This window comes from Pinus tabuliformis, chromosome X (assembly GCF_031772625.1).
Source record: "Pinus tabuliformis cultivar Carrire ecotype Pingquan chromosome X, CPIR1, whole genome shotgun sequence".
Taxonomy (NCBI): Eukaryota; Viridiplantae; Streptophyta; class Pinopsida; order Pinales; family Pinaceae; genus Pinus; species Pinus tabuliformis.
Window position 1 is genome coordinate 1,624,192,977 of NC_142308.1, and position 27,050 is coordinate 1,624,220,026.

Here is a 27,050-nt window from a genome sequence, read left to right on the forward strand (position 1 = left end):
GGCTTTCTACACACACCCTAAATGTGCCAATGTAGCCCTCTGAAGAGTTAGGACCCTGTATAAGGAGACCAAACCCAAAATGGATACCATCTGCAATCTTGCATAAAATCCAATGTGTCCTCATTCTTTCCAGCATATCAAGTAATTAGAGCAATAAAGTAAAAGAATTTACAAACCATGGAAAACAAGTGGGCACTTCATAATGGCATGCCCTTCCATAATGGGCTTTGGCATGTGATAATGTCTCCAAACTCCAAAGAGTTTTAACCAATCATCCTATTAGGTGGTTTCTGCTTCCAAAGGGGGTGATGTGTCCATGGTGCATCCTTCAAATGGTGATAGTCTGCGATATAATAATGGAACGGAGTAGGGGATTAAGGGGAACAACTTGGGTTACATGCCATGGTACAAGGGTAGCCAATAAAAGGGAAGCCCACACTTGGGTAAATGATGTGTAGGAGGGAGAAATCGTGGTACATGAGTTACCTCGGCTTTGATTTTTCCACCCTTTTTTGTATGTCTTTTGCATTTTCATGATTTTCTTTGGTTAACTACTTGAGGCTCAAAGGAATGAGAGCATGATGTGTAAAGTATAGTAATAGATAACCCTTTTCAAGGTGGGGCAGTTCATTGCCCGCCAAGGGTTGGGACAATCATGGATTCCTAAATGATAAAGGAGACTCATCTAGGGCCTCTAGGAACCAAGGTGATGGCCATGGAAGGGGTAGCTCATGTATGGCTTTTGCCCACGTGTTAAATGTGTTTGTCCCGGCCAATTTTGCATTTTGTGGTACAATTGCCTCTTGAATGTTACCAATTATGCTTTTTCTTTTCTTTTTAGCTGCATCATCCTCTGGGGCATCGTTCCAGGCCCACCCCAAGATGTGGGCAAGGGGAGGGGGTGGCTGACCCTATGTGGACCCAGGTGGGAGAAGTGATGAAAAGGGTTATAATGAGTAGAAGGGGGTGATATATGTGAATTGGGGAGTGGGACCACGCATCCAAAATCAGGGTTTCCCATGTAATACCATCCTAGAAACCCAAAGGCCAGTAAAAGAGATCCCACAGGACTAGGGTTCAAGGTTAACATTCCAAAAGAAACCTATGGGACAAGAGCACAGACTTAGTCCACTCTTTCCGCTGAATCCCCCCATTTCCATGCTAAAACCTATGGGACAAGAGCACAGACTTAGTCCACTCTTTCCGCTGAATGCCCCCATTATTCCATGCCCAAGAGTTTCCATGATAAGTAAACTAAAATACTCAATTACTAAATGACAAGGCATACCTTTAGGCTTGGGAGGCCCACCTTCAAACATACGATCATGACAGATGGGTGAGGGACCACAAGGCTAGCTCGGGTGGCAGAGAAATGGCACAACGAGCTAGTTGGTGGTTGCAAGGGGCTGCCGGCTGAGGACCATCATGGAGAAAAAGTTTCCCCTAGGAATATCACCCACAAAGTGGTGAGTAACAAGAACCACTCACTTACACTCGTTCATAGAACATTAACTTAAATGTCATTTATTATGTATAATTTATTTATCACCTTATTACATTACATCATTACTTTTAGATACATAAAAATTATCTTCCTTGGATAAAATAAACAATATAATGTCAAACATGAACAACAGGTACAAGAACCAATTAGGATTATGAACAAAAAAGTATGAAAATAAGAGATGTTGAATAGTACTTAGTTAAATAGTTCAATACACCTATTGAGAAAGCTACATGGGAATTAGCAGCATTTCTCAGAAACATTGGCCCTATTATGGACAACGAGATACCTATGTGAAGGAGAGATGTTAGAACCTAGAGCCAGATGCAAAGGAAGAAAATAAGTGAGCAATTAACTGATGCACAAACTGAATATGTTGGATCTATTGAGCTAAGAAAATTTTGATAAGGAAAAAATATGGTAAGGAAGAGCCATTCTTCTGGAAAGTAGCACCCTTCATCTGGCAATGAAGAAAGGTCAGAATACCATGAAAATAGTTCTCGTATGGGCATCTTGTCACATCTTACTTCTATTTTTGGGAATGAAAATTGTGCAACAAGAAGTTTCTGGTCCAATCCACATTAACTTTGCAGACGTCAATAAAAGCATTTCAATTTGCATTTCAATTTCACAAACTTTCACATCTTATTTTGCAGTAACATGTATAGAAGATACACTTTAATTAACAGGAAACAAACCTTCATTAGTTCAGCAAAAGTTATTTCAGATTTGCCAGTGCTCTTGCTTTCCATCAACTCCAAGCACTTGTTAGCATGAACCAAGCTACGATATTCTGAGCATCCATTTAAGAAAATATTATACATCGACAGCCCCGGTTTTGTAAAAGTATTTTCTCCAAGCCGCATTAGCAAATTTAAAGCCTGCAAAATAAACACTGGTTACAGATAAATAAGCACATACTCTCATATAACAATCTCTAGAATGTCCTGGGAGCAAACTTATCAACATCACGCTAAGAAAGTTCCTAAAAGAGAAGCAGATATCTATGCTAGCTATTAGACTAAGCAGATATGAACAAAACAAATATGTAGCCTTAATGAGAAGCATGAGGTGCAAATCAGTAGCCTGTCAGGACTCAGAATAGTCCTATATATAACTTTACTGACCTCATCAAGATAGCCACCTTTACAAAGGGCACGCAGAATATATAGATAACCACTTTGGCCAATGTTTAGCTTCTTTTCCTCCATAAATCTCAACAGCTCCATAGCAAACTGTAAGACATTCAAGATTAGGCATGTCATCTCCAGAAGAATTTTCTACAAATATTAGTCCCCCATTAATTAGTTCTTAGCTCTAAGGCATAACATAATAATTTCAAACACAAATGACTGTAATGCAGCCTTGGAAGCAGTGCAGGATACTAAAATAAAAGAATAAATGGAATACGAAGAAAAAGACAGACAAGGGTAAGATAATGTTTAAGGTACTTAATCTATTTCACACATAGGATTGATTATGTGGGCTAGAAACAGTGCAATATGCAACTGGAAAGGTACAAGCGCCTATTAGCACACTCAGTTGCATAAAATCCAGAAAGCTGTGTACAGGTTATTCTAAGTGGATACAAGCATGTACACTATTAAAACAGTTTTCAGCAGTGCATAATAATTTCCAACTTTTATTTTCAAACTTCAATACATTCATAACCTCACCAATTTCTGAGCCAGCTATTATGGCAATTGTTCGAAAATATAACTAGTTCGGTCTTCATAATTGTCATTGTACTCATGTCATTATGTATATCTTATGTTGCAAGAAAAAGAAGAAAGAAAAATATTATTTTCAAAGCATGGGTTTCATTCTTCTTTTGATTGGTCATCTAGGTTAAGCATGTTCTTCATGCTTTTAGGGTTTGTCATGTCATAAGAATATTTGTCATGAGTCAAGAAAATCAATATCATTTGTATAAGACCATATTCGAAAAGCTGTAACATGTAAAAGATATTATTTTTATGTCTAGAAAGTCGAAAAGACCTCCAAGCACAAGTCGACCTTGCCAATGACAAGTTGGCCTAAAAGAGGCTATTCAAACCCCACCGATAGAAGCAGTTTCGACCTCATTTGACACACATTCGATCTGCAGTCATAAGAAGTTCGATCTGAAGCAAGGAAAAAGAAGGAAGCAAGAGCAAAGGTCAAGGAAGAAAGAAAAAAATCAAGAAGAAGAAGAAAGATCTGAGTTTGAGCCTTATTCTCTCACATGTGTGAAGGAATTACGGTTTCTGCAGCTGTTGCAGGGTTGAAAGTTGCAGGCCAAAGTTGCAGATTCATGTGAAGGGCCGAAACTGAGATTTGAAGCCGATTGAAGGAGGATTGACCCTTGTTGAATTGGTTGATCTTTGATCTATTTGGAAGAGTTTCTTGGAGGGGAGACTTGCCTTGGAGTATGTCTTGACTTTGGTTTTCAAGTCTTGCTTCTCATTTGATCAGATTCTATAAGAAGAGAAGAGATTCTTTCTGGGTTTTCCCCTTGGAGGGGTTTTGCCTTGGCTTGGAGCCTACTTCTTGTGTCTATTGTCTTTATTGTTTCTGCTCTTGATAATTGTTTGATGAAAAGAGATAATAAAGAACAATAAGAAGATAACTAAGTTCACAAGCAATTATTAAGGATAAGAAGAATTGGTTTAAATAGCTACCCTACTATATTCTCCAACATGGGATCAAAGCTAAGGTGAGGAAGAAGGCAGCTTGGAGATCATCTTGTTGACATAAGAAGGGATTGCTTGTCAAGGGGAATCATTTGCAAAAGGACACAAGGAAAGAAGAAGAAGACTTATTGACTTAGAAGGAAGGTTACTACATCAAACTTTCATTGAAGGCCTCATCATCTTAAGAAGGATCAAACTCTCATTAAAGGAAGGAAGGATAAGCTCTTGTTGAAGGCTCTCTAGTGCACTCCATCATCTTGAAGAAAAGGAAGCATCAAAGAATCTTGGGATCATCATCCACTCTTTGAAGTTGTTTAAAGACACTATTGTTGAAGGCATCCTAGAAGTCATCATTCTAGGGCATCTTTGAAGTCTCTTTGAAGGTCTTGAAAGCATCAAGATAGTTGGAGACATCATCAAGAAGGACACTCATTTGACAAGTACCATTTTGTGCTCCATCTCTCAATATACAGAACATATGGCTACATTTTGCAAGGAAAGGAAAGCAACGAGCTCGTTGAGTCAACAAACTTCCTAGCATGGAAGAAGAGGATTGATTTGGTGCTCACAGAAAATGAGGTCATGGAATATGTTCTTGGTGAAGTTACTCAACCAGACAAAGAGAAGACTCAAGAATTAGCAAGATACAAGAAGGGAGAAGTGAGGGCACAAAGGATTCTTATTGAATCCATAAAAGATCATCTCATTCCCTTTGTTGCTGATTTGAAGTCATCTAAAGCAATCTATGATAAGTTGGTGAAGTTGTACTCTATAAGTACATCAGGTCAGAAGATATCCTTGAGGAATCAACTATATAGAATAAGGAAGTCAAAGGATGAAGACATGGCCACTTATCTTATGAAGATCTCACAAATAAGGGACTAGTTGCAAGGGCTTGGGGAAGTCGTTTCTGATTCAGAAACGATAACTTGTGTGTTAAATGCTTTCTCAACTGATTGGAGCAATTTTTCAACTAGTGTCTACTCAAGAAAGGACACTACTCATTTTGATGAACAATGGACTCAATGTATCTTGGAAGAAACAAGGATAAAGGCAAAGGATGACATTGAATCAAATGAAAAGTTTGAAGCCTTTATTGTAAAATCCAAGAAGAAGAAGAAAGGGAAGTTCAAGAAGTCCAAAGGAAAACAAGATATGTCCAAAATACAATGCTTTGGACCCAATGAGTACGGACATTTCAAGAGAGATTTTCCAAGAAAGAAAAACAACAAAAGGAAGGAAAGGCGTGAAGCTCACATAGCTTAAGAAAAGGGAGAACCTGAGAAGAAACTGAAACGAGACGATCCCAAGGATCTTTATTATTGAAGGAAGCTCCATCTCCATTAGGTTCATTTGCAATTTATCTTTCCTTTATTAGAAAGTAGAAGTTGGAGTTAGCATGCATAGTTACATTTTTTAGAAGAACTCTTGATTTTTGTGAAGCACAGCATCATAGAATGAAGCATATGTTGATTGAGTCTACATTGCTTTGGAAAAGTCATCTAGTTGTCAAAAAATGAGGAAATTTAGATCGTCTTGCATATCATAGATCATCCAAGAATTTTCTAACATAATGTTAAAAGTAGTCATCTTGCAAAAAGGATCACCAAGATCCTTCTATAAGAACCATCATCTAGGAAGGTTCGTGGAAGTAGCATTATTACTAGTATATTCCATCTAGTGTGGAAACAATACTCTTGAAGGATGAAGGAATGTAGAAGGTCGAGTTGCAGTATGAAAGGTAGAATTTAAGTCTTTCTCCTCTTAGGAAAAGAAACCTATCTTCAATAGGTATAAGAAGCAAGCTCATTCAAGGAAGGATGTCTAGATGGTTATATGAAAGAAAAGGTATGCATGTCCTTAGTAACTCTTCTCTAGAAAGGTAGAATTCATGTCTACAAGAATCTTGCTAGAAATTTGGTTGTAAGATATGCTTGGAAGTCTTTTCACTTGATGCTAGAAGTTTGGATCAAGACTCTTCAACGAAAGTAAGACTTGACATGATCAACATCAAGTATGCTTTGCAATAAAAAGAAAGAGAGTTAATAATGACAACTCCAAGGAAGAAGTCATCACAACTTGTTCCATGAGCACTTTGATTACAAGTGATTAGCATAGAGAAGGATCTTTGCTAAAAAGATGAAGATAAACCATGGGAGAGGATGTTGATCTTAGAAGTAAATGGAATCCGAAGAGGCCATCATATTGAGGTAATTTTGATGTTGATGTCTTTGTTTTGCTTCGTTTTGGTTATCTGGTCATTATATGTTTTGCTACCTAGAAGGAAATTACAAAAAAGCATAATGGCAGTTGAGACAAGTATATCTACAACTATTAGTTTTGAACTCAATTTAAGGAATATCTTTATTGAGTGAAAGGTTTTGAAGGATTGTATGGTCAAAATGTTTACATCATCTTGGAATTAAGAGGTAGCAGTACAAAGAGATAACCTGATGTTCATATGAACGATGAAGATCACTTTCATGTCTAAAGGAAGCTATGATAAAGCTATACTTTGATTGGCTAAATATAAAGCCTTTGTTGATGATAACTAGAGGAAAGTGATCTGATAGGTTGATGGCTCGAATCTTCTCACAGTTTGGCTCCAATACATTCAAGAAGATGAAAGCTCAAGAAGAGGAGCCCTATAGCTACTTGAAGATCTCCATGAAGGACTAGTAGTTGATGTATTGATAAAGACACACTAGAAAGCTTCTCAATTGAAAGGAAGTAAAAGGATCTCCTCTATGCTTTAGAGGGAGTAAGAAGTCTCCTTAAATGTTTGAAAAGGATTAACGATTTGTTCCCCAATCAAGAGGGAATGAGGATCTCCTCTCTAGGTTGAGAGGGAGTGATGTTAAAGACACCATATCCTCCATGTGTCATGCTGTAATGAATAAAATATATATAAATAATGTAAAATAATATAAATGATAATAAGCATAAATAATTATTAGTTAAGTAGTAAATAGGTTGAAGAGGCATGTCTAATTGAGACATGACTCTTCATGAAGTGACAGTTGCCTGATATATAAGCAATATTAGAATATATTTCTATTTAGTAATGCTCAGTCTTTTAGATGTTTCTATTTTTCTTTTAGCAGTTTCTTAGATGAAACTGTTTGTTCTATATTCTACATAGAAACCTGATGTTTCTATTATTGTAAATATCTTTGTATTATCATTGAGCTGTTAGCTCCATGTGAATTAATTCATTCAACATTCTTTTATGGTATCAGAGCAAGGTTAAGAGATTTCTTGAAAAGTAATTCTCTCTGCATCATAATTTCTTGAGTCTTTTCTAAGGTCGAGCCCTCTGTAAGCCAGGCAGCCTTCACTGAGTCTTAGCCTCGGCTTTGCTCGCTGTGATAAAAGCTTACAGTCGTCCATCTCGATACAGAAATGGATTCTTCCCTTGCATGATCATTTTTCTAAGGAAATAACTTTGTGGCGGTGACTGTTTTCGTGGAAGCGGAATTTTTTTTTGGCTGGCCAGTTTGCTTGGAATATTGAATCCAGCTATTTTCTTCGACCACATCGTGGAATTCCTCAGCAATCGTGATCCAGGTGTTTTCTCTCGGTTTATAACTTATTTGTTTTTTAAAATCGGAGTCGTGGTCTGAAAATTTGATCTGCGGGCAACTGTCTATTTTTTATTTTTCAAACGCTGTCAAACTTGTGATATACGCTTATTGATTTCAAGCCCGAGGATATTTGAAACCCGTGGATGATATTACAGTTAAAACTCGTGGATATATATATATTTCAGAACTCTTAGATATATATCTGAATCTCTGTGGCAGAGATATCTGTCAAACCCGTGGATATTTGAAACCCTGTAATTCGCGTGTAATTTCAAACCCGTGGATATACGCGTGTGTTGTAAAACCCTGTAATTCGCGTGTATTTTCAAACCTGTGGATATACGCGTGTGTTGTAAAACCCGTGGATATATTTCAAACCCGTGTATTCTGATATATTACCACGTAGCTAAGAAGTGTCGTAAAGCTTTGAAAATTCTGTGGCGTGGATATCCGTCAATCTCTGTGGCGTGGATATACGCGGGTGTTTTATTTCAAAGATTTATCAGACCCGTGGATATAATACGGGTCCTCATTACCGTCCAGAATACGGGTATTTATATACAGTCCATAATACACCTCCATATATACAGTGAAACCCGTGGCAGTTGAAACCCATCGTATACACCTGTGGATCTATATAGCTGAGCCGTATAGTATATCTCTGAGTCGTTTACAGCTGAGACGTGACGTGAAGCCTTGATAGCTCACGTGGGCCATTGTTTAGATCTTCATCTATTTTCTGTGGGCCATTTTGATACCTGAGACGTATATATATATCCGTAGTGTTTGCTGGCAGTGGGTTACCATTCAGCAGAAGCGTGAAACTGAGACAGCACATGTGGGTCCATTTTTCAACATTTGTATTTGCTGTATTTGTGGTTCTGGTGGCCGGCAGTGTGTTACCAATCAGCGGAATTTTTTTTTTCTTGTGATCCTGACAGTGTTCATTACAAACTCAGACCTGTGACATCTGTAGACCGGCATTCTCTTGTGGAAATCTGTATTCTCAGAACTGTATTAGCAGTATTACTATTGTTTTAGACAGCAGAAAGTCTGTTCTTTAAATTTTCACCAGCATAAGCAGTCAGCTACATTGTTCTTGTGTGTCATACTTTTGTATTCTCTTTGTGAAAATGGCCACACTTCATCAGACAGCGAATGTTGCAGAACATTCCGAGCAGACAGATTCTGCCTTTTACGCCTTTATGGCTAAAAGGTCTTCAGAACATGTTCCTTCCTCTGCATGGTACATTGATTCTGGTGCATCACGCCACTTCTCTCACAGGCGTGACTGGTTTATTGACTTCTCACCTTTCAGTGATTCAGTAGTATTTGGTGGCGGTGAAAAGTACACTGTTGCTGGCAGGGGTACAGTTCAAATTCAGTCTGGTGGACGCACGCTCATATTTCTAAATGTATACTATGTTCCTGGTATGGAGATTAATCTGCTCTCTGTCAGTCAGATTATGAGGAATTCTCCTCAGCTCGATGTTGTGTTCAGTGCACACAAGTGTTCCATCATTGACAGGGAGACCAGTCTGACAGTTGCTACTGGCCTAGAGGACCATGGTCTATACAGGCTACTTGACACCGGTGACTTTCCAGAAGTGGCTCTAGCAGCTCGTGTCTCTCCCATCAGTACTCTATGGCATCAGCGATATGGGCATCTCAATATGCAGTATCTCTCTCAGCTCTCTCGGGAGGGACTTGTGTCAGGATTACCTGATATTCAGACCAATGTTGCACGAAGCGGGAGCGAAGCGGAAGCGCGGAGCGCGGAAGCGTCATTTTCCAAAAATCTAGGGAGCGAAGCGTCCGCGGAAGCGTCTGCTATATATATATATTTTTTTATATTTTTTTGCATTTATACTCAAAACAAACATCCCAAATACCAAATTAATTGTAGAAGACATGAAAACATGCATATTTTTGCATAAATCAAGATAGATATGGCATCCATGATTCCATTGTAGTTACTAGTATGTACAACAATCATCTATATTCTAGCTATTACAAACATACATCAAATTTTTAAGCATATTATAAAACATAAAACATTTAAGCATATTATAAAACATAAAACATAGAGCATATTATGATTTATCTAGCAAGTGAGCAACTGTCAACATTTGTCATGTCCAAAATTCAAATAATAATGTTTACAAAATATGTCACTTGGTCACCGCCAAGCCAAAAAGGTTCAAAATTCAAATTCACAAGTCTACAAGTCTAATGAGTAATCTATGACAAAAAGAAGTAGATTGTGAATATATCTACTAATCTCTCCTCCTTCCACCACGAATAGAACGTGATGGCGGGCCTCCACGTGGTGGCAATGAAGAAGATGGTCCCTGTGTAAGTCGTGGCACTGGAACTGATGAAGAAGAACCTCCTCTAGTAGAAACCAAGGGACCAGATGGGGGTGGGGGTGGTGGCATATCAACACCCGTGTCATCATCCTAGAATCGCTCAAAAAATTCATGCAAAAAAAAAACACTAGTTAACAAAAAAATTAAAAACATGAATTCTTTATAAGGGAAAATTGGAAAATTCATACCACAATGGACATACCTGGATAAGAGAATCCTCTAATTGCTCTAGTCGCAACACTCCATCCTCCAAATTGGGCTCCTCTGGATTCTTGTCCCAAGTCAACAAGTCTTTATTAGACTTTGCATCTTCACAGTAATGGGACAACAATCGCAAGTTGTAATGAACATAAACCAAGCTCTCTGCCCGGTCTAAATTCAACCTGTTCCTTTTAACACTGTGGATGAAAGAATAAGAGCTCCAACACCTCTCTGCAGAAGAAGTGTTTACCACCTGTGATAGCACCCGCAATGCCAAACTCTGTAGAAGTGGAGTAGGCCCTCCATGCATGTTCCACCACTCAAGAGCAGAAAAATTCTCTCGATCTTGAATTGCATGCATGCTCGAAAATGGACCAGTGCTGCTCGTATAGTTGCTCACGTGTCTCCGTACCAATGCAGCCTCCTCCTCATCAGGGATTAATCTACTCAATGCAGCCATATATTTTTCGTGAACCTCTTTATCTTGGTGTGGTTTTCTCCTGACTCCCCCCCCAGGTGCTGGTTTTGAAAGCCATGATGGATGATAGTATTTAGGTGTCAAAGCATATGCTAATGCATGCAATGGAACATTTAGCATATCCCATCGTTTTACCACCTCTTCACGAATATAATTGTACAAGGTGGTATCTCTAGGCTCAACAATGTCTTTAATCTGCCCCAACATGCTATCCATTTGCTCATACACCTCCCCAATTACTGGTCGATCTGAATCTGCAAACTTGATCATGTAATAAATTGGTTTGGTGAATTGCAAAACATATTTAACCTGTGACCAAAAGTAACTGTCAAGAACAGTGTCCTTGACTTCATTAGCACCATCTGTGTCATTGTTAATTTCATCCCATGTTTCAGCACACACCAGATTAGTTAAAGCTTGTCTCACCCTCACTAGCCGCCTAAAGGTGAGGTAATAACTAGCAAATCTTGTCTTTGCAATTTTAAGCAATTGCAACTTGGAGTAAGTGCCATAGAAGTAGTTTACCCTTGTATGCCCTGTGATGAATTTAATGAGCTGCTTCCCTTTCCTGTAAACCTCAGCAATCCACCCACAATCTTTGTGTTTCACAATATCATGCATCAAAAGGTTCAATGTGTGAACCAGGCACCCAGACCAAAAGATGTGTGGATGAGTACGCTCAATAATTTTTCCTGCTAACTTACAATTTGCTGCATTATCTGTGATCACTTGAACCACATTATTCGGACCAACATCTTTGATTGATTTCAATAGGAGATCTGCAATGTTTGGTGCAGTTGCACTGATGGAGGAGGAGTCATGAGATGCAATAAATACTGCACCACTAGAAGAAACACCAAGAACATTTATCAAATGTTGGTTTCTAATATTTGTCCACCCATCTGATACAATGGATACCCCAGAATCCACCCACTCATGTGTAAAACGTGTCAAAGCTCTTTGAACCTTAGCTTTTTCTCTTTCTAATAACACTGTTCTAGCTTTCTCATAGTTGGGGGCCTTGTATCCTTTTGGGGCTTCATTGATGGCCTTTACCATGTCATGCCAATAGGGAGAGCGAAGCACATTGAATGGTACACCGCAAGCACAAAGAAAACGGACTATCTTTCCATCCACATCATCCCTCCCAGTAACATTAAGGAAATCCCCTATTGTTTTTCTACCTCCAGAGGTTGCAAAAGTACCATGAGGAGATGGGCAACTACCAAATTTAGAGGTTGCACTTGATTCAGAATGAGTTTTTTGTTTCTTGTTTTTTCGTTGTGCAGCCATCTCTATTTTGATGTATTTTTGTCTTTGTTCACTTGAAATGTTTGGGCAAATGGTTACCCCCACGGAACCCTTTTTTTCATCACTGTCTAGCACCCCACAAAGATGCCTCCTCAGACGGGTATATGAACCCGTATATGGTTTTCCTCCATGACAACCATGAGGGCACATCCATTTGTAAGATCCACCACCCTTTCCCCCTTCAAGTTTGGTCACATAGGTCCACAAGGGATTTGATGTACCTTTCCCATCTTGTGCTTCAGTGTCCTCTTCAAGTTCATCCCCTTCCTCTTCAAACCCTTCCTCCTCATCATACATTGGGTCACTACTATTAGGACCAAGTTCATCCCCTTCCTCTTCCCCTCTATTCCTCACCCTTGCCATCATTAAAACCAAGAGTGGAATGATACATAGAAGCCAAAAGAACACCATCTTGGAATATGGATATAGGTGGTGGACAACCTGTAAATAAAGGAGCAAGTAGAAACAATGGGAAAGAGTAGGAGAGGGAGGAGAAAAATACAATTTTTTTTTCAAAAAAACAAGGGAGTTTGGGGTTTGAACTTACCTCTTTAGCTCTTGTAGATGAAGTCCTCCAAGCTCTTGCTCCAAGCTCCTCCTCCTTCTCCTAGCTCCTCCTCCTTCTCCTAGCTCCTCCTTCTTCACTCCTCCAAGCTCTCCTCTCTTCTCCTCTCCTTTCCTCTCTTCTCTTCTCCTCTCCTCTCTTCTCTTCTCCAACTCTCATAAACTCAAAGTGAGAAAATGAGAAGAGAATGGGGGCTTTATTCTTTTCTAAAGTCACCCTAGACTCACCCTAAACTCACCTAACCCACCCCCTCATGCTAGTTAAGTTACATGTTAAAACAAATTTAAAAAAAAAAAAGTAAAAATCCGCTGCCGCGGGGTTGCGTCCGGGTGCGCCTGGGTGGCGTGCGGGTGGCGTGCGGTTCCGGGCAGGAAGCGTGGCGCCACCCCGTGCCCGAACCGTCCTCCGATCCGCGGTTCCGGGCTGGCGCAACCCAATATGCCAGGAATCGTTTTTTTTTTACGGATCCGCGCCACCTCCAAATCCGATCCGCGCTTCCAGGGTGGATTCCGGGACGGTTCGCTCCGATCCGCGGTTCCGGGTTTGGATCCGGTGGGGGGCGGGGGGGCGATTCCTGCAACCCTGATTCAGACTCAGCAGTTGGGGGTATGCAGCGCCTGTCAAGCGGGAAAGCAACATCGGTCGTCATTCAAAAATGGAGAATCTTGGCGCGCATCCCAGGTACTTCAGTTACTTCATGCTGATATTTGTGGTCCTATGAATACAGCTTCTATCACTGCTTGCAAATACTTTTTACTTATTGTAGATGACTTCAGTAGAAAGATGTGGGTGTATTTTTTAAAAAATAAATCTGATGCTCTTAGTACCTTTCAGAAGTTTAAAACTTTAGTTGAAAACGAATCTGGTTGTAATATCATGACCCTTAGGACCGACAATGGGGGGGAATTTTGTTCCTCAGCTTTTGCCAACTTCTGTGATATTCATGGCATCAAACGTCAATTAACCACACCTTACACTCCCCAGCAGAACAGTGTTGTCGAGCGTCGCAACCGCACGGTTGTTGAAATGGCTCGTTCCATGTTACAACACCGGAGTGTTCCAAACAAATTCTGGGCTGAAGCAGTATTTACTGCTGTTTACCTTCTTAACAGATCCCCTACTCAGGTTGTTAAAGGGAAGACTCCTGAAGAATTGTGGTCTGGTCGTAAGCCTAAGATCAGTCATCTCAAAGTTTTTGGCTCAGTTGCATATGTTTGGATTCCATCTGCTAAGCGATCTAAGTTGGATTCCAAAAGTCAGAAACTCATGATGACAGGTTACAGTGATCATCACAAGGCCTATAGGCTGATAGATATAGCCACTGGTCGACTTAGCTTCAGTCGAGATGTAGTATTTGATGAAGACAGAGGATTCTTTCAGTCCTCTTCCTCTGAGCAGCTCTCTGAGGATCCGCCTCACAGTGTTCTTCTTCCAGTCAGTCCATCTGATGGGAGGGATGATGTAGCATCAGGGTTTGATACTACTCTATCTGAGCTTCCTCCAGAAGCTAATCCTCCTCTTGCTGTTCCTATTGCTCTTGAGCCTGCTTCTCTTCCTCCTGATATTGGTTCCTCTAATCCTGATATTGGTTCTTCTTCTCTTCGGCCCAAATGGTGGGCTAAAACCATAGGTGATCTCCGGGATGACGAGCTCCTTGAAGGTAGAACTTCTAGGCATAAGAACAGACAACAGTCTACAGTCAATTTTGCTCTTATGGCTAACCTTCACAGTACTTTTGAGCCTCAAACATATTCAGAGGCTAAGGGTACATCTGAGTGGGAACAGGCTATGGAAGCAGAATTTCAGAGTCTTCAGAAGAATCACACATGGACCCTTTCTGATCTTCCTGCAGACAAAACACCCATAGGTTGCAAATGGGTGTATAAAGTAAAATACAAAGCTGATGGAACCTTAGACAAGTATAAAGCTCGGCTTGTGGCTCGAGGATTTTCACAGAAGGAAGGCATCGACTATGAGGAGACTTTTGCTCCTACAGCCAAGATGAGTACCATAAGGCTTGTTCTTGCCCTAGCAGCTCAGTTCAATTGGAAAGTTCATCAGATGGATGTAAAAAGTGCTTTCCTAAATGGTGATCTCCAAGAAGAAGTCTACATGACGCAGCCTCCAGGATTCAAGGTTGCTGGTCAAGAACAGAAAGTGTGTCGGTTAGTTAAAGCAATCTATGGATTGAAACAAGCTCCTCGGGCTTGGTACATGAAAATTGATCAGTACCTGACAGATCAAGGTTTTCAGCGTAGTCCATCTGATGCAAACCTGTATATCAAGCATACTGGTGATGATATCTTATTTGTAGTCGTCTATGTGGATGATCTTATCATTACTGGCAGCTCTGCACATTTGATCCATGGGATCAAACAAGATCTATGCAGAACGTTTGAGATGACAGACTTGGGACTTCTTCATTACTGTCTGGGAGTTGAAGTGTGGCAGACTGAAAATCAGATCTTTCTTTCTCAGTCCAAGTATGCTAAAAATCTTGTGGAAAGGTTCAGAATGCAGGATTGCAAACCAGCCACGACTCCTATGGAACCAGGGCTCAAACTTTCAGCACAGTCATCCTCTCCTCCTGTGGATGAAACTTTATTCAGGCAATTAGTGGGCAGTCTCATCTATCTTACTGCTACCAGACCTGACATCAGTTTTGCAGTAAGCTACATTTCTCGCTTTATGTCAGCTCCTAAAGCTGATCATTGGATAGCAGCAAAGCGGGTACTACGATATGTGCGTGGTACTTCTGATTATGGCCTCTTATATACCCGCAGCTCCAATCCTATTCTCAGTGGCTACACTGACTCTGACTGGGCCGGTTCGGTTGATGACCGTAAATCTACAGCTGGGTATGTGTTTAGTCTAGGGTCTGGAGCTGTTACTTGGACTAGTAAGAAGCAACAGGTAGTGGCTCTCTCCTCAACAGAAGCAGAGTATCGGGGAGCAGTTAAGGCAGCCTGTGAGGCAGTTTGGCTTCGTAGTATGCTTGCAGATATGCATGTTTTTCAGACAAGGCCTACTTCTTTGTTTTGTGATAATCAGGGAGTGCTCAAACTTGCCAAGAATCCAGTCTTTCATGAACGAACAAAGCATGTGGAAACTCACTGCCACTACATTCGACAGCTGGTTGAAGACGGCACAGTTCAGTTGCACTATGTTCCCACAACAGAGCAGCCCGCCGATATTTTCACCAAGCCTCTTGGTCCTGATAAATTTGTAAAATTTCGCGGGTCTATTGGTGTTGTAAATAGATTGAGCATTAAGGGAGGGTATTAGAATATATTTCTATTTAGTAATGCTCAGTCTTTTAGATGTTTCTATTTTTCTTTTAGCAGTTTCTTAGATGAAACTGTTTGTTCTATATTCTACATAGAAACCTGATGTTTCTATTATTGTAAATATCTTTGTATTATCATTGAGCTGTTAGCTCCGAGTGAATTAATTCATTCAACATTCTTTTAAGCAAGCCTCTCGTTCTCATTTGTAAATCATTCATTCATTCTTATTCATTTTATTTAATATAATATTTATATCCTAAATGGATATCTTGACATTTCAAGTCTTTTGGAGTAATTAATCTGTAGAAGGAACTTTGTTCGCTTCATTTGGTATCAGAGCAGTTTGGTCCTCTAGGTTGCTTAACCGGTGCACAGAGCTTGTTCTTCGATCCAGGTCCTTGGCTATCAAAATTCGTCAACCTTGTTGCTATACAATTGAAGCATTTTGCTCAGAATTTGGGAGTTTCTCCTTTTCTCCTTTTCTCCTTTTCTCATAAATGTGCTAACCAATTGGTGATTCCTAAATCAAATATAGTTGAAACGAATAATTTTTTGCACATGTAACAAACAATACAATATAAGCAATTTACACCTAAATATTGGAGATTATACTTTTACCTCACAATTCATCGTGAAAACCTTATGTTTTAACGATAGTGACATTGTTTTGGGTTTACCTTGGATGGAAACTCTAGGTTACTTACAAGAAGAAGAAAATAACGCTCCAAGATTTTACATTAAAACCAAATTCAGTAACACCAGAAGATATCTCGGATATTTCAAAAGTAATGTCTCAAGAAGGTAAAAAGGTATTATAAAATATGCAAAAAGAAATTGACAAAATCAATGTTGACAAAAATGAAGAAGTTTCTCGATTTAAAAACCATAGCGAAAAATTACTGTCGCAAATTAAGAAACTTATGAAGGATAAAGAAGTCATTACAAAACAAGGTACAACAACTTCTCGAGAAAGAAGCATCAAATGTAGGAATTCAAGTTGATGACAAAACAACAAATATCGATCGAGTGAATATGACAACTCAAGAAGACAAATCAGTTAAAGAAACGACACACATAGATGTTGCAGTTCAGCCAATGAACATCCCCAGTGAATGTTTCATAACCAACTCAACGACATCTTCGCTAGAAGAAAATCTAAAAATTGGCACATGCCCAATAAGGGAAACTCAAGTTCCCTATCAGCATCCAAATCATGAGAATAGACAACTCAGCCAAGCTACTTATCGGAACCATTCAGACCAGAAACAACAAATTGATGTTCCATATAATAGTGATGTACCCTCAATCCAGTCTTACGCTAACAAGTTGTTACAAAATTCCAGTGATCAAAATACTATACAGAAGATTAATCTCGGATGGTCTGATCCCTTCTCAGTGCGACAATTTTGTTTGTCACTAAGAAGATCATATCAACTTGTATCGACGAGGATGACTATTCCAAGAGAGAAAAACGTTCGAAGTTGAAAAAGAGATCAAGCCTTTTTTCATTGACAAGCTTTGAGGACAAAGCTCTTTGAGGAAGGAGGCAATGTAACGAATATAATATATATAAATAATATAAAATAATATAAATGATAATAAGCATAAATAATTATTAGTTAAGTAGTAATTAGATTGAAGAGGCATGTCTAATTGAGACATGACTCTTCATGAAGTGACACTTGCCTGATATATAAGCAAGCCTCTTGTTCTCATTTGTAAATCATTCATTCATTCTTATTCATTGTATTTAATATAATATTTATATCCTAAATGGATATCTTGACATTCCAAGTCTTTTGGAGTAATTAATCTGTAGAACATTTATATTATTTTACATTATTTATATATATTTTATTCGTTACACATGCACTAGACCAGGACTAACTGTCGTAAGTCTTAGTGAAGGCACTAGGAAGAAGAATGGAGGATTGGATAAGCATTTAAAATTAAACCTCCTTGGGGATAAATAATCCAAGGTAGGAAATTGACCGACACTCTTTGAGGATTGGACAGGTATCCAAGACAAGAGTGTTTGAAGAGGACCGATATTCTTTGAGGATTGGGAATCCAAGATAAGAATAGTCCTAAGAGGGCATACCTAGTGAACATCCGGATGGGGTAAGTACCTTAAGAGGTAGTGTGGTGTTGCACGTAAAGCCTCCTAGCATTATGCTCTAATATAAATAGAGTGTCAAGTGAATGCCTTACCATGTTGACAATATTGGTTATGATGTTGATGCTTAAGGATGGCGTACCAATCTAACTCTTCTTATGAGAACTCTTCAGTTTGAAAATATCCTTGTACCGGTTGTACAATTATGAATACCTTCCTAGTTAAGAAGAAGTGTTGGAAAATGTAACTAGTTTCGGTCTTCATAATTGTCATTGTACTCATGTCATTAATGTATATCTTATGTTACAAGAAAAAGATAAAAGAAAAATATTATTTTCAAAGCATGGGTTTCATGCTTCTTTTGATTGGTCATCTAGGTTAAGCATGCTCTTCATGCTTCTAAGGTTTGTCATGTCATAAGAATATTTGTCATGAGTCAAGAAAGCCAATATCATTTATATAAGACCCTATTGGGCAAGTTGTAACATGTAAAAGATATTATTATGTCTACAAAATCAAAAATACCTTCAAGCACAAGTCAGCCCTGCCAGTGACAAGACGGCCTAAAAGAGGTTGTTCGAACCCCACAAATGTGTATATATAGAAGCAGTTTCGACCTCATTTGACACACATTCAATCTACAATCATAGAAGTTTGATCTGAAGCACGGAACAAGAAGGAAGCAAGTGTTAAGGTCAAGGAAGCAAGAAGAAATCAAGAAGAAGAAGAAAGATCTGATTTTGAGCCTTATTCTCTCACACATGCGAAGGAATTAGGGTTTCTGCAGCTGTTGCAGCGCTGAAAGTTGCAGGTCAAAGTTGCAGATTCAAGTGAAGGGCTGAAACTGAGATTTGAAGCCGATTGAAGGAGGATTGACCCTTGCTGACTTGGTTGATCTTTGATCTATTTGGAAGAGGTTCTTGGAGGGGAGACTTGGCTTGGAGTATGTCTTGACTTTGGTTTTTGAGTCTTGGTTTTCTCATTTGATCAGATTCTATAAGAAGAAAAGAGATTATTTCCTGGTTTTCCCTTTGGAGGGGTTTTGCCCTGGCTTGGGGCCTACTTCTTGTGTCTATTGTCTTTATTGTTTCTGCTCTTGATAATTGTTTCATGAAAAGATCTAATAAAGAGCAATAAGAAGATAACTAAGTTCACAAGCAATTATTAAGGAGAATTGGTTTAAATAGCTGCCCTACTAGATTCTCCACCAGCAATAACAGCTTGCTGAAAATTGCTAATAATTAATTGAATATTGTTTGTCCATACAAATTGCCAAAATTATCCACAAAACAAAATTAGCCACAGAAATTAGTTAAGTTGTTAAACAGTATGTTGATCATCAAAACGATCAATTCATATTTTCACAAAGTGTTACAACATTTTTGTTCTTTTGACTGCTTTTCCTATCCTATCCTATCCATGGCTTTATTTTGCCTTGAACTAGCCCAAAACTAACCAAACTCCTTGCTAACCGTACTACCCACAACCCAGGCACTTATGAAGAAAGCTCAAATCTAATATTATTCTTAATTGGAATGATGAACATCTGGCAATTATCGATGTCTTTTGGCAACACATGACGTGCATTGATAGTTTCAATTGCTTGACATGACTGATGGCAATAACTTAGATAAATTTATACTATATAGTTGATACAGTTCAGGACTAGGCAGCTCTTGTCAGAGAACAGTTTGTGTGCATTGTCATTGCATACAAGGATGATATCATGGAGTAAATGTGGTATTCTAGCTTTGTTTCACTACAGTTTGATATCTATAGTGCACAGTTTCAATGTGATTACAGTGAACAAACTCATCTTTACTTGGGACTAGAATATTGGTTGGTGGCTAACTGATGTCAATGGCTAGAACATGATGATTCAGTGATTGAATTATATGGTGATTTGGTAATTTGCAGAAATAGCGATATGATATAAAGTTATCTCATTTGCTTTTTTTACCAAAGATTATGAAATATAAATGTTAAGGGCTATCTCATTTATCTACTATGCAAAGATACTATGTTAAGGAATCGCATGAACTTTGGGCCAATGGATATGAGTTGATGTGATAGAGACATATTTCAAACCCTATATACAACGATTGCATCTAGATATCGTGGCTTTTTGGTTTGGTCATTGCTTGCCTACTTTGATGATTGTACCACATCTTCATTATGCCATGTATTATTGGATTGACCAAGACCATTGATGAGATAGATCCAACTCTTTGATCTTATTTAGGGCTTGATGAGATAGACACAACACTTTGATCTTATAGACCAAGACCATTTATGAGATAGATTCAACACTTTGGCCTTATTTAGGGCTTGACCTGATTTGGGCTTGATGCAAAGATCCTATGTTAAGGAATCACATGAACGTTGGGTCAATGGATATAAGAGTTGATGTGATAGAGACATATTTCAAACCCCGCATACAAAGATTGCATCGAGATATCAAGTGGCCTTTTGGTTTGGATCATCGCTTGCCTACTTTGATGATTGTACTACATCTTTGTTATGCCATGCACTATTGGATTGACAAAGACCATTGATGAGATAGATTCGACACCTTGATCTTATTTAGGGATTGATCCAATTTGGACTACCTTATCATTTGCATACATTTCGACTTGTGAAGCTTCTCTTAGGCCAAGCGCACGAACTCTAAAGAGATAATTGTTATGGAGAATTTTCCCTAATTACCTTAGAGTCCATTACTAAGGGTGATTAGTGGAGTAACAAGGAACACATGGCCAATCTGGAAGTCACCAAGCTCAACCTTGAAGGCATCAAGCTTAACCTTGGAGCTTCTCTGAAGATTCAAGGTTTTCAAACCAGAGAAAAGGATGACGGTTTCAAAAGTAGCACTTCATTGTGTGATGCTCTCTTGCACTTCTTGCATGAAGAATTTTCGATGAGATGTCCTAAAAGTGGCTCTAGAAACGTTGCCACTCGATAAGTGGAAGGGTTCCATACCACTTACTGATTTGACATTGAAGTACCAACTTAAACCCAAACCTAGGGCCTCATAACTAAACCCCCAAGTATGTATAGGTCGTGGTGATCTTGATCTCTTCCCTTTAATGGTGAAAGTAGTAGTAAAAGAAAACACAATGAAAGTCACAACATTAGACTTACTCAAGTTAACTATCCATTGTTCAAAATTGCATTAGCTAGATATGACATCATTTTGGGTATGCAACCCATTAGGCCAAGATGCCAAGAGGACCATGTCATCCACAAATAGAATCAAGGAGATAAAGATGTGGTATGGCTAACAATCATCCTTGTCTTATATATGCTCCCTACGAAAGGATTCCAACTCATTAATGTAGATCCCAAAGAGAGTTGATGAGAGATGGCACACCTATTTGACCCCTATATTAGTATTGACTAAATCCAAGAGGCCACGCACAATGCAAAGACAACCTTATGATGGCAACTAATGGGTCTCCAAGATGTCAATGTCATGAAGCCTCCAAAATAGGAACCCCTTAGAGATCAACCCAAATGCCTTTCGAAAGTCCACAAAATAGCAAAAGACTTTAGAAGAGCGATAATAGACCTCCTAAATAATTGCACAAAGCATAAAGATGTAATAAATGGTATGAAAATCCACGAAAAAACTTGCCTATCTCGTAACCCTTATGTGCTTATGCTTAAGCTCATCTAATAGCCACAAATGAAACATTGCGGCATAAAGCTTGGCAAAGGTGCTTCCAATCATGATGCACTTGTAATCGTTTAGATTTGAACTAGTTTCTAATTTGAAAATAAGTGAATGATAGGGTGGGACCACAACTAAGGGAAACCTTAAAAAAAACGCGATTAAATGCCATGCTTGAGGAACTCAGATTGATAGCCTTCCCCATCAACAACCTAACTAACATTCAAATCTAAACAACTCTCCTAATGTCACCATGAGAAAAAAATGTGACAAGATGAGGCGAGGAGATGATGTGGGCTAGATTTTCCCCAAGATATCATAGAGGGAGGTGCTACATGAAAAAGAGGATGGACAATACATATCAAGTGACAAAGAAATATGTCTAGGGAAAGCGTGGACTAAAAGGCTTCAAGTGAATGGAATAGGATTCACAAAGCGCATGTCTCCTTATGGAAAGGAATTCATGTTTCTTAGGAAGGAGGAAGCACCAATAATATTTTTTAGGTGGGGAAGGGTAGGGGGGTCATGCAAAATCCAAAATCATAAGTATTAACTGAGGAGTTTACACTTCTCATCGTACCAACAATTCATAAAGCAAAGGTTGGGATTAGGGACACAAGAGAGGTCCCTAATGATGTGGATGTAGGAGTCAACAATAGCATCCTCGATGGCCACGGAGAGAAGCCCATAATTGGACACAGTTGTCCCAAGGGACGAAATGTGCGGTAGAGGCGAGACCAATTGGAAAAGGAAATAAGATTAACAATCAGCGCACTCCATATCGAAGTGGATAGTAGTATGAGGGTATCAAAATAAGACATGGTGGGGGAAGGAAAGGGGGTAAACCAAAGGGTGTCAAATATGAGGGAGAAAATAATCAATGCATGGTCTACAAGTGGATGGGGGGAAACCAAAAGGTGTCAAATATTAGGGAGAAAATAATTAATGCATGGTTTACAAGGGGGTAGGGGGAACCAAAAGGTGTCAAATATGAGGGAGAAAATAATCAATGCATGGTCTACAAGGGGTTGGGGGGAAACCAAAAGGTGTCAAATGTGAGGGAACAACTCCTTTTGTCCACAACTTAATTTACCAATCTAGAACACCATTTTGGGGGAAACAACTGAAGCCATTGAAGTGAGGAAAGCACAAGAACCATTCAAGAGCAATGGGTCATGAGACTCGTCAAGTCGGATAAGGTGTCATCATATATAGTAAGGGAACCCAAAACCATCCTCTAAAACCCTATTAAGACCCATTGTGTCCAAGTTGATCTCCAAAAGAAAAATGGCACCATCAAAGTTGCTATGAACAATATTTGTAAAGTTGTAGTGTAGGCATTAAAACCCCCCAAGAGGATAACATTTCCCAACGAGTAGTAAGAAATGTTTAAAGTGCAAGTCAAGGAAGGATCCCCCATCAACATTAATATGGAGTGTGAAGTTCAAGGAAGATGGGGGCAACTACCAACCCACAATAGAAATGTCCTAGAAAGGGACATTACCTCAAACTCAATCCACAAGAATCTGAGTTCCTCCTTGAAAGCAACAACTGAAACTTTGTCTTGTGAATAAAAAAAATTGCTACAACACCAAATCCCATGATGCACCTCGAATGATGAGTTCACAATCTACAAGTCAGAGCTCAACGATAACTTGTAATAGAAATTAGCTCACACTCAAGACACACATGGATCTTATTGAGATAGAGGGAATTTCCATCATAAACCATTCTTATAGGGAAGGAGGTGTTACTGTTTGTAGCTTGAGCAAGTACTTTTGCACAGGCCTATGTGTCTAGACGTGCATAAGTCGCTTAACAAACCCTTAACCTTAGCAATCACAGTAGTCATTAAAGTAATTGTTTGTATAAGACAAAAATGAGTTAATCTAATGAAAAAAGGTTTTCGCATTAGTGAATTAGATGAATCTCAATCGTCGATCTCAAATGAGGTGAGATCTAATCTCAATTGTCGATCACTTTAGAGATTAGGGTTGTGGATTCAATCATATCACAAGCTTATAAAAGAAAGGCTAGGCTACAGGAGAAGACAAGTAATACAATTGGAGAACAAGACATAGTGAGAATGAGATCTCAGCAATTGGGTGGAGAAGGACTACCATTCAAGTGTGATGGGTTTGAGGAAGGTGCAAGGAGCAATAAGAGAGATCCAGATTAGCCAAGATAGAAGGATAGATCTAGGACTTGATTAGCTGAATCAGATCTAGGTTCATTATTGTATATGTAATTTTATCAGTGTTGGAAATACTGGGAAGGGGGTGAATCAGTATTTCTTTTCAATTGCGACTTTAAACAATTAGATCACTTATATTTAGAACACAAAATGAACAATAAGAATAAATGCTTTTATTAATTTCTTTAATAAATCAAGTACAATGTATATAGGGCTCCAAACCTAGATGATGTCGACCTTCAATCACCTAGGCTCCAACCTATTAACAAGCACCAACTTGGACTTTTGTGACGCTCCGACCTCTAAGGCACCAACCCTATCTTCTCAAGGCACCAACCTTGTGTTTAGAGGCTCCAACCCCTAGGGCACCAACCCTTCTCTAGTACAGGCTCTGACCTGGTTTCTTGAGGACACTGATCCTCTAGGGCTCCAACCTTGTCCTCTCAAGGCACCAACCTTGTCTTTTCGAGGCTCCAACCCACTGCAATACTTCGTCAAGATATGTTTGGTAGTAACTCACGGCTCCCAATGTCTTCTTCGACGATCCCTGTCAATATTTGTCTTCATTGTAGTCTCCACGTTATGTCATCAATGACAACCTTGATCTCTTCACATGAAGGTGTCTCCATTGTCCTTCATGGTATCCAATCAAATTCTCCAAGTCACCTCATGATGACTAATGCATCATGGTCTCCAAGAATGTCTCCAAGGTCAGCTTCTAAAATGATGTTCAACAATACTAACTCCAACTAGATGTCCTCAAGATACTCTTTAGGTCTGCTTCAAGAACAAAGGCTTCCAAGTCTGCTTCAACTGGTTACCAAAATATCTCAAGGAGTTCTTCAAAGATTGGTTCATAGCAGCTTGACATCCTTTCTAGGCCTACACCAAAATATATGGAAGAGGATGCTTCTCAACAAATGCTCGAACTCCCTCAAGTGCCACCTATTCAAAACACTAGAAGTCTGCTCACAAGTCTGATCAAAAGCTTGTCAAGGTTTGAGCTGTGGTGATGACCCAAACAGTAGTTTGCTTGCTAATCACAATTTTGATCAAAACCATTCTTCTCCAGCTCCCATTGGAAGGACGCCCCACACCCTCGTTTCTTCAGTAGTCAATTGAATGGATGCCCCAATACCCTAGTGAGCCACAACTCGCCCTAGCACCACCCTACCACCCTGAAGTGTTTGCAGGCCCTAACCTGTAGGTGACTTCATTCACCTGCCTAACACCACCCTCCTATAAAGACAAAAATTAAATACAAAAGTGTGGACTCCCGTACCAAGGACAATGATCCACGATACAATATGATTTACAATGATTTTGACTGAACACCCAATCACACTATGACCTGCAACCCAACCATGACATCATCCCAACAGAGAGTCCTATACCTCCCAATAATGCCTTTTCGACTCTAGGCAGATTGACTCTTTTACAATAATGACTCTTCCAATGATGACACTTTTACAAGTGGCTCTTTTACAACTTTACAATGATGACTCTTTTCCTTGACACTTCTTCACAATATACGGATGGTTGTCATGTCTTCAAAGGATGTTCCGCTGCAATGCTTCCTTTGATTTGATACTTCTGCTCTTGAATTCTTGCTTCAGGTTGTACTTGAATCTTCTTCTAGCTGCATGCAAAATTTTCCCGGCGAAACCAATCCCAAAACAAAACACAATACCCTTCAACTTACCTTTGCCTACAAAACACATGTAAGTGCATAATAATGAATAAATACAAATCAAAATTACAATGCGTACCTAAAGAGTGCTTGTCCCTTTTGTTGTTGACTTGTTGCAGCAGTAGACAAAGACTCCCACTCTTGATATAGGCCTGGACTCTATGCAAGACTATATCCAAAACTGACCTAGAGATATATGCAATAAAAACTGATGGCAGACCCTAGACTTGTGATGGACCAAGTTCTAAGTACAACAACGGAGACCATTCTATCAACTATGAAAAGACAAGTAACATGAACTTACAACATCATATTGATTTAGCAGACTTGGTGTAGCATCAAGAATATGTAGCATCTAATGTGTAGTATCAAGAATAGGACATCTGAAATGTGGTATCAAAACTAACTATGACATATGGAGACATAGAGATACAACCGAGACCCTGTATATACTTACGTGGTCCTGCAAAAACATATGTCAGAGATGATACTCATATTTCAAATGTAAACATAATCATACATACCTTGTTGTAGGAGATTTAGCCTTGACTATTGATGTGTGGTCCTTACTGTAGTGATCCTTGAATGCATGCTTTTTCTTGCCTTCTAGGAGCTTGATATTGAATCTATTGTATCTATGTAATTTCGGATCTCCAAGGTCTGAAATTTCATCCTGTAGTAGCCCTTTGAGTCCTCTTTCCAACCCCACAGGTCTGATCAAGATTGGATTCTTCAAGAAAGCGTTATGCCCAATCTCCCATGATGACCTGATTATAGACTGGTTCAGCAGAGCAAACTTGTAAGAAGTGCCACGCGTCATTGTTGTGACGTTTGGCCCTGAAAACACCACTCAAAAAACTACAGTCCATCCTATTTCTGTGATTATTTATGAAATTTGAATCCAATGCTCAGAGAGAAAGTTATGACGATTTTCCCAACATCACCTGTTTGAAATGAAATTCGGAAGCCTACAAAAACCCTAACTTCCTCAGATTATATCTCCGAAAATATAGCGAACCAAGATCTAAAATTTGGTCACGAGATTCATCAAGATTTCGGCTCAAATGGGTTTTAATTTCAGCTTCTGAAGCTTCACCCAAACAAAACAAAACAAAAAAGTTATAGAAAAAATGCCACGATCACCTGTTTGAAGCCACACAATCCCTACTCGAGGAGGATATGAGGGTCATTATTTATATGAATATCTTGAGTTGAGAGGGTCCTCAACAAGTGAACGTTTGAGGGATTTTAGGAGCAAAAAAAACATTAATAATTATTGACTATTCAATGACCACAACCAATTATGAGTGCCATGCCACAACCCCATAGGGTTTTAGCCCACTAACTGGGGTTACTAACTTCAAACATGAATATCTCTCAAACCGTGAAGAATTACTTGGCGTGTCATA

The 27,050-nt window shown here is 39.1% G+C and overlaps 1 protein-coding gene across 3 annotated transcripts in view; it reads right to left on the reverse strand.

Annotated features, from left to right (window-relative positions):
• The window catches only part of LOC149146258 (Tetratricopeptide repeat (TPR)-like superfamily protein), a 381,927-nt gene that overhangs the window by 297,870 nt on the left and 57,007 nt on the right, over positions 1–27,050 (reverse strand). For 2 of the 3 annotated variants that reach the window (XM_089453142.1, XM_089453143.1), the window contains exons 4-5: positions 2,632–2,739; positions 2,203–2,385 (exon numbers count right to left, since the gene is read on the reverse strand). In XM_089453142.1, the coding sequence (XP_089309268.1) occupies positions 2,203–2,385; positions 2,632–2,739 (291 nt within the window). Of the gene's footprint in view, positions 1–2,202; positions 2,400–2,631; positions 2,740–27,050 lie in introns of those variants that run through there. The other variant, XM_089453144.1, reaches the window with a different exon arrangement.